This window comes from Numida meleagris, chromosome 3 (assembly GCF_002078875.1).
Source record: "Numida meleagris isolate 19003 breed g44 Domestic line chromosome 3, NumMel1.0, whole genome shotgun sequence".
Lineage (NCBI taxonomy): Eukaryota > Metazoa > Chordata > Aves > Galliformes > Numididae > Numida > Numida meleagris.
In genome coordinates this window covers 103,179,004-103,194,397 of record NC_034411.1, presented here as the reverse complement: position 1 = coordinate 103,194,397, position 15,394 = coordinate 103,179,004, and the positions used below count along the sequence as shown (strand labels likewise).

Sequence of the window (15,394 nt, the reverse complement as noted above, 5' to 3'; positions counted from 1 at the left end):
AGGTAATACAGCAATATAAACCTGTCACGGTAGAACGGTGTTACCTAAACATTTATCATGCTTATGAGATGAGTCATGACTTCTATAATCTATTTATGTCCATCCACTGTCTTGTTAATTCAATCAGTCACCCTCAGCTTGAGCCCAAAGAAACGCTTGAAGGCAGTGAGGAGGCACAGGAAAATACAGATACAGTTAACAAACCCCTGAATACTGGGCACTCCAGAGCTCTATCAATCTGCAGTGCTGAAGTGAACAAAAAAACAGATTTGAAATAGTAGTGAAGATCTCTTAATATTTGAATGCAGAAAAGGGATCAAATGATACTGGCAAAAATACAATATGATCACACAATCTCTTTGATAGAATCACATTACAAGGTAAAATCACTGTCATGTATCAGAACACATAACTGAGGCAGCCGTGGACATGAAAGTAAGCAAAAACCTCCATTGCTAGTGTTTACAGACAAAATCCTAGTTATGTCTCCTTTATTAAATGGTTTGCCCCATGCTTACCATTTGGTTGAACTGATGCTAGGAGTTGTGTGCTTGTAGAGCATCCTGGGAAAGGCAACTACCATGACGTCCAAGAGAGAAGGAGTATAAGGAAATAAGAGCCTTTGAAGATAACTGCTGTATGCATGGTAACATGTCAAGGGAAAAGAAATTATTAAACTTTAATTTTTGATTCAGTAAGCTTAGGGGAAATATTTTTATTTGGGAATGTCAAAACATTTCATTTTGATAAGATATATGAAAATTAAATCTACTGAACAAAATGTCCTCAACTATTTAGCTCAACTATATAGCTTCAATAGATATGAATTGAGAGAGAATTCAAACTAGTGGGATTTCTCATGACATAAAACCAATCTTTTTACTAGCGTTCATATTCATAAGCTATTTTTTTTGTTTGATTGAATTTAGTTTTTTTTCATAGTTTTATCTTCTTCATTCAAATGAATATTATCATCTCATTTTCATGTTTAAACAAGGAAAGTGTCTTTGAATGTGCTGTGAAATGCTGTAGCTGAAAGATTTTGTTTTCAAAACTCTGTGAAAAAAAAACAACCCAACAACTGGGATAGTAACTTATTTCTAGTATATGCTCAGTCTTCTGCCGTTGGGGACTCCCAGCAACCAATGCAGAGTAGTGTTTGGAGCGCAGTGAGGATCTAGATCTCTCACCTTTGGACCTTTGGCAATTTGCTCTGAGCTTTCTAAACCGTTTGCCTCAGCTGCTTGCTACAGATTATATAAATGGAGGTCCAAGTCAGAAGGCTCATTCTCCCTCTGAGGCTGTAGAGAAGAGGTGAAGAAGGGAGGGGAGGGAAAAGAAAGAGGACCAAGAGCATCCAGGGCTCGCCATGGGCCCTGCGCAGCTCTTGCTGCTATTGCTGCTGCTCAGCAGTGGCGTTCTCACACGTAAGTACCATCTTTTATGTCAGCACTTTTGATGCTTTATTTGTGAACTCATTGAAATAACAAGAACATGAAAATGAGCGGGACAGTGGTTTATAGAATTAGAGATGGAAAGTGTGATAAAGACATCATCTCTTCCACTTCTAGGACTGGGCAACCATAAGAGGATCCCAATGCAGGGAAAGTCACAAATGTTGTCTGATGTTTTTTGATCAGATTCAACGTATTTTGCAATTTATGAGAAATTCATACAGTTTATTTTGTCCTGATTGTTTTTCTGTAATGCTGTTCTGTATTCACCTCCATGGAAGTGCTGTCACTTACTGTACAGACTTACCCAGCCATTGCTAACCTGTTTTTTGTGTGTGTGAAAGAACTGGGAGTGATAAAGTAAGATGTATTTGGCAGGTAGCACTTATATTTTAAATACATGTTTATGTTAAAGGAACACAGCCATCAGTAGTAGTAATAAAAGAAGTAGGCTAGTGAAGTTTTCTTTCTAAAATCAGAAAAGACAGTCTGGGTCAATATGATGCTGCATATTGTGAGCAGTCTCTTTGTTTCCCATGAAATGGCTTTTTAGAATGCGACACTGTAGTGTTAAGATTTCAGGAATCTTAAGGAAGGGAGTGAGTCTGGCACCAATTATGCAGGTCTGAACCAATTCAGGGTTTATATGTAGATACAATTCATCATCACATTCTGATGCTGACTGGTGTTACACAATTTTGAAGGATGCACTTGTTTCTAATGCTTATTATTAATGTTACTACTATAACTAACTACTATATTACTGTAGAGTGATCAACCTTTGAATTCCCATTATGGAAGCTTGGAAAGTCCACAGGGACTATTCTGAAAAGTTTTGGCATTCATGTGTGAAAGTCCAAAGAATGATATAGCAGCACATGAGTGCAACAATACATTTTATTCTATATAAAATGGAGTTATATCCAATGTATCTAAGATATACTGGAGCAAATAATCCTTCTTAAATTGAACTGACTTCCAGTAAGTGTTTTTGTCCCCCAAATTATGAACTCTGAATATTCACCTACATTTTCTACACATAAAATAAAATAAAACAAAATAATAAAAAAAGATCTTGGAAAATGTTTGGTAGCAGAGGATTCTAGTTTTCAATTTTTTTCATGTACAAAATGCAAATTACAGCCATTCATCCATTCTGCAGTATATCTGTATTCCCAATAGTCTAAAATTTTATAGTAAGCAAACTGCATTATTTGTGTTGTATTTCATCTGTCTACCTATACATTTTCTGTCCATTTCTAAAAAAGTTTCACATAACACAGAACCTTTAAAAACATTGGACAACCTAGAGGATGATCCTGAGGTTTAAATCAAAGCAATTTAACTTAGTGAACTGAAGATCCTACTTTCTGCTCATAGTTCACAATGTCAGGACAATTAATGTAACACTCTTTAAACTTGACTCTGTATCATCAATGTGAAGTGTATTTGTTATTTATTTCAGTGTGAAACCGCATCAAAAGTTGACATCAATTACAAAGATCTTGCAATGAAAACTATTTCCATTTTTGTTTGTACAGGCCTTGCTGTATGGCTAGAAACTGCTTCTGCAACTTTTAATTCTTGTTTTCTATTCTTTACAGAGGAAGAAACACCTGAAAATGGAAACCCAGGATGTTCAAGTAACTGATTTCTTACATCTGCTTTTGTTATCTTATATTGCTGTATTAGCTGAATACAATCTTCAAAGACTTTCCTATTCTGTAAATTTATTCCTCTGAAATAACTAAAACAAAACTGATGACAATATTCTGAAGTATTTATTGTCATTTATTTTTGGTATTTTATTATCCATAAGGCTCAACCCTAGTATCAAAAGTTTCATAAGATCAGAGAAGATGATGTGATGTTTCTAAATTTTTTTAAAGTCACCTCTTCAGAAACTTTACTTTTCATTGTTTTGTTGATTTCTTAATTCTCACCTGCAAATCTCTTAATCTGGAGATCTGTTTTTTATCAAATTTTAAGCCTTATTAATGAGGTTACAATTATGGGGGCTGAATCTCAGTTCTTATATTCCTTTCACATTGGCTGCTTATCCCAGAGAATTGCACTTGGATATCTAACTAAATACCTGTAGAATAAATCATCAACTCTATCAGCAGGAACAGCAATTCCTAACAACAAGTCAAGACTCAGGAAATGCTGACTTTATGCTCTATCTTTATAATGAACTATGACTGGCCCTGGCTGACTGGTTAGACACATAATGTTCCATGGTAGGGTCAAAGTACCAAATGGGTTGTTTTCTTCATTGTCCCTTTTGATCTTCAGGCTTCTTTTCACTTGTTGGATACTTTAGCACCATCTCCAGGCAAATGATGCCCGAAACAAAGACTTTTCTGGGCTCCATTGCCAATTTCTCAAGTATTTTTGTTATAATAAAGTCTTTGTTGCTTCCATTTCTAATCTCGTCATTTCCATATTCCTCTTCCATTTATTGCTGTTTAAAAGCAGGAAATGAAGCAATAATTATCCTTTTAGCTTTAGCATAGTACATACTGGCATTGCGAAAATTTCTGAGAATGTACAGTTAAGCAGTGGTAAAGTCCAGGACAGCAGAAACTAATGGGGATAGTGGTAAATTTAAGGTTAATTAGATGACTTGATTGACTTTTCAAATGTTTGCAAGATGGTGATTGCTGTATGATATTTATTGTTAATTACATTAATTCTTTGTAGCTATTGCATTAAATTCAGTTAAAACACTACTGGAGTATGTAAATCTTATAAAAATGAAAGCCCAAGGAGGAAATACAAAATGTCATAGTGTTATTCTATTCTCCTCTCTAAGTATGCAAATCTTTGACGTATATAGCAAGATCCCATTGCCATTGCCATGTGACATGATAAATATTTTTCACACAGAGGGTGGTGACGCACTGGAACAGGTTGCCCAGGGAGGTTGTGGATGCCCTGTCCCTGGAGGCATTCAAGGCCAGACTGGACGTGGCTCTGGGCAGCCTGGTCTAGTGGTTGGCGACCCTGCACTTGGCAGGGGGGTTGAGACTCGATGATCTTTGAGGTCCTTTTCAACCCAGGCCATTCTATGATTCTATGATTCTATGATATTTTATAACAGAGGAAGAGTAAACTACATTCAGGGCAGGTGCTGGAAAGCAAAGCCATAGACATTTGATGGTGGGTGTGTGGGTTTACAGCAAGATGTCTTTACCTTTTTCTCCTGTAAAAGTAGATCAAATATGTTCAGATAGTCACAAACGACCACAGAGGAGCAATTTAGGAAACGGTTTTTAACAATAATGTCATAGCCCTGTGAGATGCTCAGTCCAAACAAAGGGAACTGTAACTTCTGGTTCAGATACAGCTGCTTTAACACTGTCACCTAAAATGCCCAATTAAATGGTTAGTTTAAAATTATACCTGTAAATATATTCAGAATTAATTGTACCTGAAGACATTATGTGGCCTACAGTGCACCTTCCAAACATCGAAAGATCTATATCCCTGTATTTGACACTGAACCAAAATATTATTTTTTTTTAATGCATGTTACAATGTTCATAATTTCCAATAAAAAGAGTCTGCTCTGAAGAAATTCCTTGACCTAATAAGTGAATTACAGTAGATCAGTAGTTTTAGGAAGATGTTCTGTAGATTCAGGTGAAATAGTAATGAGGAATGCTAGTTCTGGTGTCCTATTCCTTTCTGTGTTTATTTACTTTCAGTCTTTTTCATGTTATTTAGAGCTTCTTGCATCTTCTTTGACTTATTATGTGGAAATCTTATGTGAAATTAGTCATTTTATCAGCAATTTTAAAACTGTCAATTTATTAGTTTAAATAGAACGAATTGAGTCATTTTTAGAACAGTTCCACACCTTAAGTTTTCTGCTGCTTCTGTCATTACCTTTAATGGGATGTGATCTTATGGCCAGATGGGGTCATATTGCTAGCACTCACAACATAGAGCTGTGGAACCAAAAAAACTTCCAACTAAATTTTGTCTGAGCTGTAGTTTCTTTCAAAAGTATCCAGCTGTTCTTTGTCTGTGAACTCCCATATAGCACATGTAAAAGAAAATAGTGGGCAGTTTGCATGCTATACATTTTAGTTACACATTGATATGGATTGTAAGGATCTAAATATGCACATCAGATCAAGTGATGAAAACATTTCTGTTTTCCTAATTGCAGAAGATGGAGCCCGATTTAAAAGCCTTAGAAAATATGTTTACTTATATGAAGCAGAAACATCAAGTGGGATCACAGGAACAGCAGATTCTCGAAGCGGTTCAAAGATCACCTGTAAAGTAAGGAAACAGGAGTAAATACAACTCATTGGGACTGTACACCAAATAACATGGAACTTCGCAACCGGGGAGCATCCTTCAGTGTCTTTCCAAATAAGATTATTATTTTGAAAGGCAAACATTGAGAGTCCTGAAGAGTAGGCCTCCCTATTCTAGACAGAATATTCCTTCATACCACTATATCAGAGCTTTTTTGTCCTGATGGTGCTGTACTTTTAAGAGAGAGAGGAAGAAGACCTGGTAGTTGAGCTTTCCTTCGCTACCAGCTTGAGTGTACATCGAATAATTCTAAAAATTAAACTAAAACAACTCACTGATGCCATGAAGACCACTTGATAGCCAGGATCCATGTTGTAGGGATAAAAGGCCGCATAGGGCATTAAACTAATGTATGTCCCAAACCTCTACTAGCTTCTCCAAAACATTCCTTTCACTAGTTTTTTTTCTGCAGTTGAATAATTAAGTGTTGGTACTTTTTGGCTTACAGTACTCTGACATTCAACAGTAATCATTACAATGACGGAAGTTTTCCTACAATTATTCTGCTACTGTGTATTTTCAATACCTAAAGTTGCTTTTTAAATATGTTTATAGTACACTTCATGCCATTAGCCAAACCAATACTTGTTTTCATGTCTTCTTCCTCAAGCTACCTTAAGCTGTTTAGAGCACTTTGGAATCTTTCCCAAGAGCTACTGTCAGCATGATTCTGACACTTTACCCAACCCAAGGAACACCATGTTTTCAAGACTGGAGCTAGATAATCAGGGAACATGGTAATGAAAAAAACAGATAAACACATCAAGTTTGTATTTTCAGGTTGAGTTGGAGGTACCACAGCTGTGCCAGTTCGTCCTGAGGACAATGCATTGCTCCCTAAGGGAGACATTTGGTGTTGACACTGAAAGAAGAGCCATGCTGAAAAAGTCAAAGAACTCTGACGACTTTGCAAATGCCATGTCCAAGTAAGAAATATCAATTATGATTATTGATAATTATCAATTTTCAATAACTAATTCATCAGTACCTGTAGCTTTAACATTGAATGTCTGATAACGTAACAGCCCTGACTATGTTTTCCTGGGCTTAGGAAACTCTGATGATAACTTGGCAGGCTTATATGCTGGTTCCATAGCAGTTCTCTCCGTATTATACATGGGGCTAATGCAGTTCTACCGGGGAAGCTTTTTTTTTCTATCCAGAATTTTCACCTAGAATGTCTTTGTAGTTTTTATATCATTTACATCATGAAACTGTTAGTTCTCTGTAAGATAATTGTAAGTGGAATATTTGTTCTTGTAAGCAAATTCTCACATGACTGTCTGCAGCCATTTTCCATTGCTGATAATGGTACAAAGAATGTGCAATAGAAAGGCATTTGAGGCTGAAGTCCGGATTCCCTATCATGATCTTTAATGACCTATGCAACTTACCTTTTCCTTACTTATCTACTTTCGTAGTCTACTGCTATTATTCCCTCCACCCAACTAGTCCCTAGGGCTTGGTAGTGTATGCATTATTTGTACTTATTTGTACTTATTTGTACTTATTTGTACTTATTTGTACTTATTTGTACTTATTTGTACTTATTTGTACTTATTTATGCTTACTTCAGTGCCTCACAATGCACTCCCTCTTGTTTCCCAACCCACAGATCTTAAAAAAGATTGAGGCAGTGTTAAAACATGTTTTCCACAATGAAGTTTTTATTTAAAAGCCATAAGTAGTAGAGAATCTTTCCCATCATTTTGTAGATACTTGCAGTAGTTAATAATTACCTCAGTCTAAAAATTTGCTCATCTCCTATCTGAATTGTTGCAATTCCAACTTCCGGCCATTGCTCCTGATATTTACTTGTCCTTACATGATGTAGTCTGGTGATACCAGAATGTCCTTGGTTAGAATTTTGCTGGGAAGGACCTACTTTAATAGTAATATTTTGTAATAATACTAACAACAAATATTAAATAATGATAGACCAAGATAAACATGCTGCCTTAGGTATAGCCCATCAGTTTATTGATAACATAGTCTTCACTGGGTGGTTTTAACATGATTTCTTACAAATGTTGGGGATTTTCTTGGCAGACATGAGCTAAAATTCAGCACTCAGGATGGAACAAAAGTCAAACTATATCCAGAGAAGGACGAACCTCTGAACATCCTCAATCTCAAGAGAGGAATCATCTCAGCTCTCCTTGCACCAGCAGAAACAGAGGAAAACATAAAAACAATTTCCATGGTAAGAATTTTGAAAAGCATTCACCTTATTTTCTTAATAAATGGAAGAAATCTCACCTAGTGGAGTTATTCCTAGCTATCATTTTCAGAAGACCTGGAAATTCAGTTGACAGTGTGTGCATTTCTGCTAGATCAGAAAATGGCTGACAGCACGAATAAAAACACTGATTTCTTTCCTCCTTCTAGGATACTGTATATGGAAAGTGTGACAGCGAGGTTGAGTTCAAATCCAGAAGAGGAAATGTTGCAGAAGATATTTCAATTAACAGGAACCTGAAAGCCTGTGACAACTTCAGTCCAATCAGAGATTATGTCAGCCCTGTTGCCATTGTAAAAGGACTAGTAAGTGTACCACTAAAAAGTCTGTGATATAACATTCTTCTACATCTCTTAAAATGATAAGCAAATACTAATTTTGTATTGATCTTATGAAAGATTTCTGCACCCTTATGTAAGAACAGCCTGTGGTTTTGTTGGCAGTTAGTAATGAAGAACACATGCAGAGAAAAAGAATGTAACTATCTTCGATTTTCCTCTCATGAATTCTTGGAGGAAACCTTGTAATAGTTGGAGTTGATACTGTTGACTGCAAAATAACCTATCAGATCATATACAAAATTTTTCATTTTGTGGGTCAACATATTCTACATTCCCACTTCATGTAAACCACATAATTCCCCAACGCTCAGATATGTCTGTGATGTGCAGGCGAGGGCTCTAAATCTCCTGAAGTAAATGTTTTGACATGCTGTTCAGGCTACTTACAAATCCCCTACAATCAAATGCAGTTGCTTCACTGAATATTTGCAGATTTCTTCCTGATACCCTGGCATCTGTACTGTTGAGTGTTTTCCCTAAGGAAAAAAAAAAAAAAAAAAAAAAAAAGAGGAATTCATATCATTCTGAAAAACACATTTTATAATTTCTGCTACTTCTACACCTTGTTGTAGAAAACTTTAAAATGTGTATAACAAGAGTGAAATTAGAAAGAACAAAGAACATCAGTTGTTGTGAGCGTCCTGAACTACCCCCAAAATTACAAGCTTGTTTATATGATCTAGTCCTTTACTGTAAGAAAATCATGAAGTAACTACCATGCCAAGCACCACAGTGACGCCTGAGGAAAAATATCAGTGGGATTTTTGCTTGTAGAGAGACATAAGTTTGCTACTGGCATAATTTCCTCTTTGTATGAGAATGATTACAAGTTATGCACCATCCAATGTACTGTAAGAGTTAAGGTTTCAGAAAAACTGGCAGACTTTAAAACTGTTTCCTACACTACTTAGTAAAATGACTCCCATATTTTTTTTATTTTACAGAACATCCCACTATCTACCCTTCTGAGTAGCACTCAATCTTGTCGCTACAACATTGATGCAAAGAAAAAGCACATAAGAGATGCTGTCTGCAGTGAAAAACACCTGTTTCTGCCTTCCTCATACAAGTATGTTGATCACTATTTATAATTACCATTTTTAAATAAATATTAACTTTGAATGCGAATGTATCAAATTCTGCCATGATTTTATCCCTAAATTTGCACTTTGTTCACAAGGATGCAAAAAGTGTAGCAAGATCCCTCAAAGGTATTTTGACTCAACTAAAGCACTGAATTTTTGTTTGTTTGCTAGAAATCGGTATGGTATGATGACAGAAGTCAACCAGACACTGAAGCTTGAAGATAATCAGAGGATGAATAACAGAAATTTTGATGGAGGTACAGCTGCAATTCTAAATAAATGTCAAATAACTTGAACCAATTTTTTTTTTATTTTTTTTTGAACAGTGAATTCATTGAAGATGTGTTTGAGGGCACCGAAACAAATCATAAGTTTTAATGAATCTCCATTGACTTAGACAGGGAAAAGATTTGGGGAGAAATGTGAAAAAAAATAAGAAGTTTAAAAATACTTTCTAATTCTACACAATCTTTGTCTTTTCATTTCACCTTTGAAATGAATCTTTATAATTAAAACATTCTAAATAATCTAAATAATGGAAAGTAATTCTAATCTTTTTGGAAATTATTGATGAACAACACTTTTTTTAGTTAACCATAATTTTTTTTGCAAGTTCCATTTATTTTTACAAAATGTTCAGTGGTTGAACTTTAACAGTTGTAGTATAAGGCAATCTAAACAGTTCGTATTAATTATATTCAGTGTAGAGAGCTCCTTGATCAAGTCACAAAGTGTCATTTGTTTAATTTCTAGATGAACTGGAAGAGAAAGGACTTGCACTGGAAAGCACAGATGCTAAATTTTCCAAGCAGGGTGATGCTGTTTTGAAAATTCTTCAGGAACTGCAGAAACTTACAGCCTCTCAGCAGAACCAACAGAGAGCAAAACTCTTTTACAAATTTGTTTCTGGTCTTAGAAGTTTACACAACAGCACTCTTGGCTTTCTTGTACCAAAGATGATGGAAACTTCAAGGTATGTTCCAGCAGTTCCAGAGTGTGTTAATGCCATAGCAAAATAATTCCAAAGTTGATGTCTCACTGCACATTCTCTTAAAATTTCCAGATTGTCTTTCAGAAAGATAGGTTTCCTATTAATAATCTAGAGAGAGAAATAAGAGAGTAAGAACTATGAATATAATATTTTTCAATCAGAAGTGCTCTGGTGGTAATAACTTGAACATTAAATAAATGAAAACAGTTTAAGAATTTAAATAGGTCTGAAAGTTATAGACATCTCTGCAGTACTATAGTATAGAAGTACTAATATTGCTTGATCATTACCTGATCAAATCTTCCCATTTTAATGAAGAAGCTAAACTATAAATCAAATTGAGTTGAATATAACAGTGTAGGGTTTTCCTCCCCACCACCAAACCAAGTGTATATGCCTGATGCAATCCAGTGAACGTGTTATTGTGGCTAAATATCTTTGATCTAGTTTTGCTCAAGGACAATGTAATTCCAAATTCCAAGAACACGGTTTTGAAAGTGAGATTTTTAGAGCCATGTGAGGGCACAAACTTTTGGTTTGACATTGACCTCCACTCCCAAATTCCTAGTATTCCTTTTCTGGTTGGATTTCAGTCACTTTATGCATACTTTATGCCCTCAGTTTCTAGAGAGATGAGATCTTCAGTCTGATTCAATGTATTATAATACTGAAAGGTATGGAGAAGCTTGAGGTCATGGAAAAAAAAGAAAAAGTTATGTCTGTGTACTTACAGTACTTTTAATTCTTTCATCTTGTTCTTATCTAGTCAAGTATTATCATAATTTGTAAAATTAAGCAGCTTCTTCCTGATAAGCCATTGTGTGCTTTACTTCCGGTCATACGGAACCACACATTACGATGTGTCAAATGTTTCTTTCGGACATGAAGCATGCAGGAATAACTGTGAACAGGAAATTCATTAATTAAAGCCATCGCTTTTCCTTTCAGTTCCATCACGATTCAGGCCCTGATTCAGTGTGGGACTCCAGAGTGCTATAGTGCAGTCCTTCAGATACTGAGAACTGGAAATGTGAATCCGCTTGTGGTAGACCTAGTCACATATACCCTGGGACTCTTGCCTTCTCCTACTCCAAAGAGAATCCGGGAAATTCTTAACATGGCCCAGTATCAGCCAAGTAGAGCTTCCTTTTACGGCTTGAGTCATGCTGTTACCAAGTAAGTAATGGTAGCATGTAATTTTACAAAATAACATCAAGAAAATATTACAGTGTGTAAACTCTAAGACTAGTCCTCTTCGAGGGTTTTTTGTTATTCTCTTGAATTTGTTCTACTGAAATAAAAATAACTAGGCATTTCCCATTTTAACCATTTGTTTCTAATGTATTTTTTGCTTCAGGTTCTATAATGAGAAGATGACTGTGACAGAGGAAATAACAGATGTTGCTGACTTCATGGTTTCACTGCTTGGCACAGACTGTTCTGGAGATGCTGAACTCACATATCTTGCACTTCGGGTATTTTTATTTACTTCTTTCCTTATTATAGCACATATATTACTTTAATTCTGTTGGTGGAGAAAATAAGTTAATCATCTTTATGTGTTTTCATCACTTGACAGGCTATTGGAAACATGGGTGCAGTAATGGAGAAAGCTAAACCCAGCCTGAAAGCTTCTCTTAAAACATGCATCAGAAATCAAGCTGCATCACTTTCAGTTCAAAAAGCAGCAATACAAGCATTCCGAAAAATGACTATTACAGAAGAGGTAATACACCAGCATAACCTGCGTTCAGTTCACCTTGACTGTTCACATAAGTAATTGAATAAAATAGGACATTCCTATCAATTCATAATTTTGCTGTCTCCCTTTTAGCTGTCTCCTGCTCTTATAGAACTTCTTTAGTTAGCTCAGTTTCCATCCACAGAGCTGAGAAATTCTTTTGATTCAGTGAGTGTTACTCCTTTGAGAAGATGCTGCTTTACATAGACACTTTGAGTTTAAATGGGAAGTTTCCTGCAAGTGGCTTAAATGGAATTCTGCTTATTTGAAGTTCGGTTTAAATAAGGAATTAATCCAAATTTAAATGGATTTACTAAGAAAAATCAGGTTGCTATTTTAAACTGGCACTTTGTTGTCACTGTTATTACTAGTACTGCTTAGATTTGTGTTTACATTACGGTGGCATGACAATTTCAACATCAGTAAGTTCATCTCACCTAAGAGGTGAGATGTTGTTTCCAGACAAGGCTTAAGGAGTCTGGGAGCTCAGCATCATGTGGAGCTCACATCCTCAGACTTACTTCTATTTTAAGCATTCAATTTTTTATTATTGTTACTATTTATTTTCAAACTATGGTCTTAGTTTTTCCTACAGCAGGAGATTTTGATCACCTTCTTTCCCTAAACTGAATGATAATATTTTTTTCCAAACTGTGAAGCTTTTCCTGCAGACCAGAACACTTCAGATTCCCCCACAAGAAAATAATTATTAGAAAAAAGAAATGAATCTGCCAGATACAAAATAAGAAAATCTATTTTAATAAAACCATAATTTCTCTGAAAAGAAACTTTATCAGAATAATATCAATGAAATGACTTTGACCAGTTTTAGAAAAAAACGATACTTTGTAGTTATGCAGTCTTGAAGAAATTGCATACATGAAATTATTTCACCCTGTCTGTTCCCAAAGGAGTATGACAATGTTGTTTTGTTTATGTAGGATCGTTCAGCACTTCTGAAAGAATTCCAAGAAGGGGATGCACCTACAGATAAACGTCTAGCAATCTATCTCATACTAATGAAGAATCCTTCCTCAAGTGATCTCACAAAGATTGTGAGAATCCTCACAAGGGAGAAGAATGAGCAAGTGAAAAGCTTTGTCGCTTCACACATTGCCAACATCCTAGACTCTGACGAAGTAGGCATTGAAGAGTAAGTAAAATTTTGTTGCATACTGGTCTCCTAAGAAGAACAAAGCTTTTCCATAATTGCAGTGAACGTTATTTTAGTAGTGTGGCTTTTTCAAGTTTTCATTTGTTTGTTTGCTGGTTTGTTTTCTTTCTCTTTGTTTTCTTTTCTCTGAAGAAGAACGTGAGCTGGGTAAATCTACAGCTTTGTTAGAGCAGTGCCACTCTTGCCCTTAGACTTACAATTAGTATGTGCAGAGAGCTAACCATCTATACAATCACTGCAAGTGGCACAAGAAATCTCACACTTAGGGATAAGGGGTTTTTGCAGTTCATACTAATCATACTTGCATTGCTATCCTTTGTCCTAGTCTAAAAAGCCATGTTGAAGAAGCTCTGAAAGGAAACGAGGTTCCAACAGCCAAAGATTTCAGAAAATTCTCACAAAATTATCAGGTTTCCAAAAGAGTTTCTGTACCTGGAGTCAATCCCATTTCTGCCAAAGTAGAAGGAAATGTGATATTTGATCCAAGCAGCTATGTTCCTAAAGAAACTATGCTGAAAACCACCCTGAATGTATACGGATTTGACCCGAGCGATATCTTTGAGGTACAACAATTATCAAAAGCCTTTGCTAGTATTCAGCTGTTTTCTTTCTCACTTCTGTTTGCTTATAACAACTTTCCATGAATAATGTATTGTTTTTACAAGCTTTGGGAGAAATCTAAAGATCACTGTGCTTACAAGGAGACTTTCATTTGATCTCAATGGGTTTTAGAGCAAGCCATCCGTTATGTGATGTCACTTGCCATTGCCTGGATGGACGACCCTGTTGGAGTTATTAAAGACCACAGCTAGGGTAAAATGAACCCATCTGTAACAAATGGACTTCATGCTAATGAGTCATTACTGGCACACTGAAGTACTCATAGTAGATTCTAAGTGACATACAGCTTATGTGTAGATTTTATGTTGGCCGTTGCCAAAGAGAGAAAATTAATCATAAGATCTAATATTCTCTTCTCTTGCATATCTTCCCTTAAGAATCATTGACTTGGTGGATACACTTTAAATGCATTTTTTGTTCCGCAGAAAGTCTGTTTGTTGTAAAGATACAAAGAAGTGGAGAAGCTCTCTCAGTTATGGCTTTGTTCTGTTTGTTTCAGCTTGGCTTGGATGGAAAGGGTTTTGAACCAACACTGGAAGCTTTGTTTGGAGAGAAGGGATTTTTCCCAGACACTGCAAGCAAGGCCCTGTACTGGGTTGATGGCAAAGTGCCAGAGCAGGTTTCCAAGGCTCTCTTTGACTACTTTGGTTACACCCATGATGGCAAGCAGGATCAGGTATAGCTTGAAAGCATTCTCTGTGCAGCACAGCATTCCTATATTTACAAAGTAATTACAACACTTATATGTTTATTGTATATGAACTTTCTCCTTTTCTAGTATGTTAACATGGATGTCCTTAATGCTATTTAACAACGTTCTTTCTTCATGGTATGTGGGACAGGCCTTTGTCTGGAGGAAGACAAAATGGCAACATTAACTGATATTCAGTGTGCCATTATTCTAGATACATGCCCTTATAGATTTCTCCTAAATCTGTTTTACTACTTTCTGACTGAATTTTCAGGAGATCACTAAAGCAATAATTCTTAACCTTGAAAAACTGATAAAAGAATTGAGCAAGAAGGAAGCTCCTGAAGGAAGAGCATTTCTGCGAATCCTAGGAGAAGAGCTTGGGTACATGAAACTCAATGATTTCAAATTGCTGGGAAGCATGGTTTTAAAGAGCATAAAAACTCTTCAGAGCATTCCCGAAATGGTATGTTTCTGATTTTTCAACGTGTACTATTCATTGGTATTTTTTTTTCTACTGGTTGTTCATAACGTTTTGATTTTATTGGTATATTATATGAAGAATGTATATTTGATGCCTATTATGGTCACGTAAAATAGGAATACTTAAAATGCAATATCAAAATTTAGTCTGAAGGACTCTAAGAAACCCATAAAGACCTCTCAATAACTAAGTAGAGTCCTTCCTGCAGATGGATGAAGGCAAGGAAAAAAAGGAGGGTTCA

General features: G+C 35.8%; 1 protein-coding gene across 1 annotated transcript in view; it reads left to right on the top strand.

The window, feature by feature from the left end:
• APOB (apolipoprotein B) overlaps positions 1,370-15,394 on the top strand; it is a 34,217-nt gene continuing 20,192 nt past the window's right edge. The window contains exons 1-16 of the mRNA XM_021392044.1: positions 1,370-1,427; positions 3,059-3,097; positions 5,632-5,747; positions 6,567-6,712; positions 7,836-7,989; positions 8,175-8,330; positions 9,311-9,435; positions 9,623-9,708; positions 10,205-10,424; positions 11,391-11,618; positions 11,800-11,917; positions 12,022-12,168; positions 13,125-13,336; positions 13,683-13,920; positions 14,478-14,654; positions 14,944-15,135. Coding sequence (XP_021247719.1) covers positions 1,370-1,427; positions 3,059-3,097; positions 5,632-5,747; positions 6,567-6,712; positions 7,836-7,989; positions 8,175-8,330; positions 9,311-9,435; positions 9,623-9,708; positions 10,205-10,424; positions 11,391-11,618; positions 11,800-11,917; positions 12,022-12,168; positions 13,125-13,336; positions 13,683-13,920; positions 14,478-14,654; positions 14,944-15,135 — 2,412 coding nt within the window. The remainder of the gene's footprint in view (positions 1,428-3,058; positions 3,098-5,631; positions 5,748-6,566; positions 6,713-7,835; positions 7,990-8,174; positions 8,331-9,310; positions 9,436-9,622; positions 9,709-10,204; positions 10,425-11,390; positions 11,619-11,799; positions 11,918-12,021; positions 12,169-13,124; positions 13,337-13,682; positions 13,921-14,477; positions 14,655-14,943; positions 15,136-15,394) is intronic.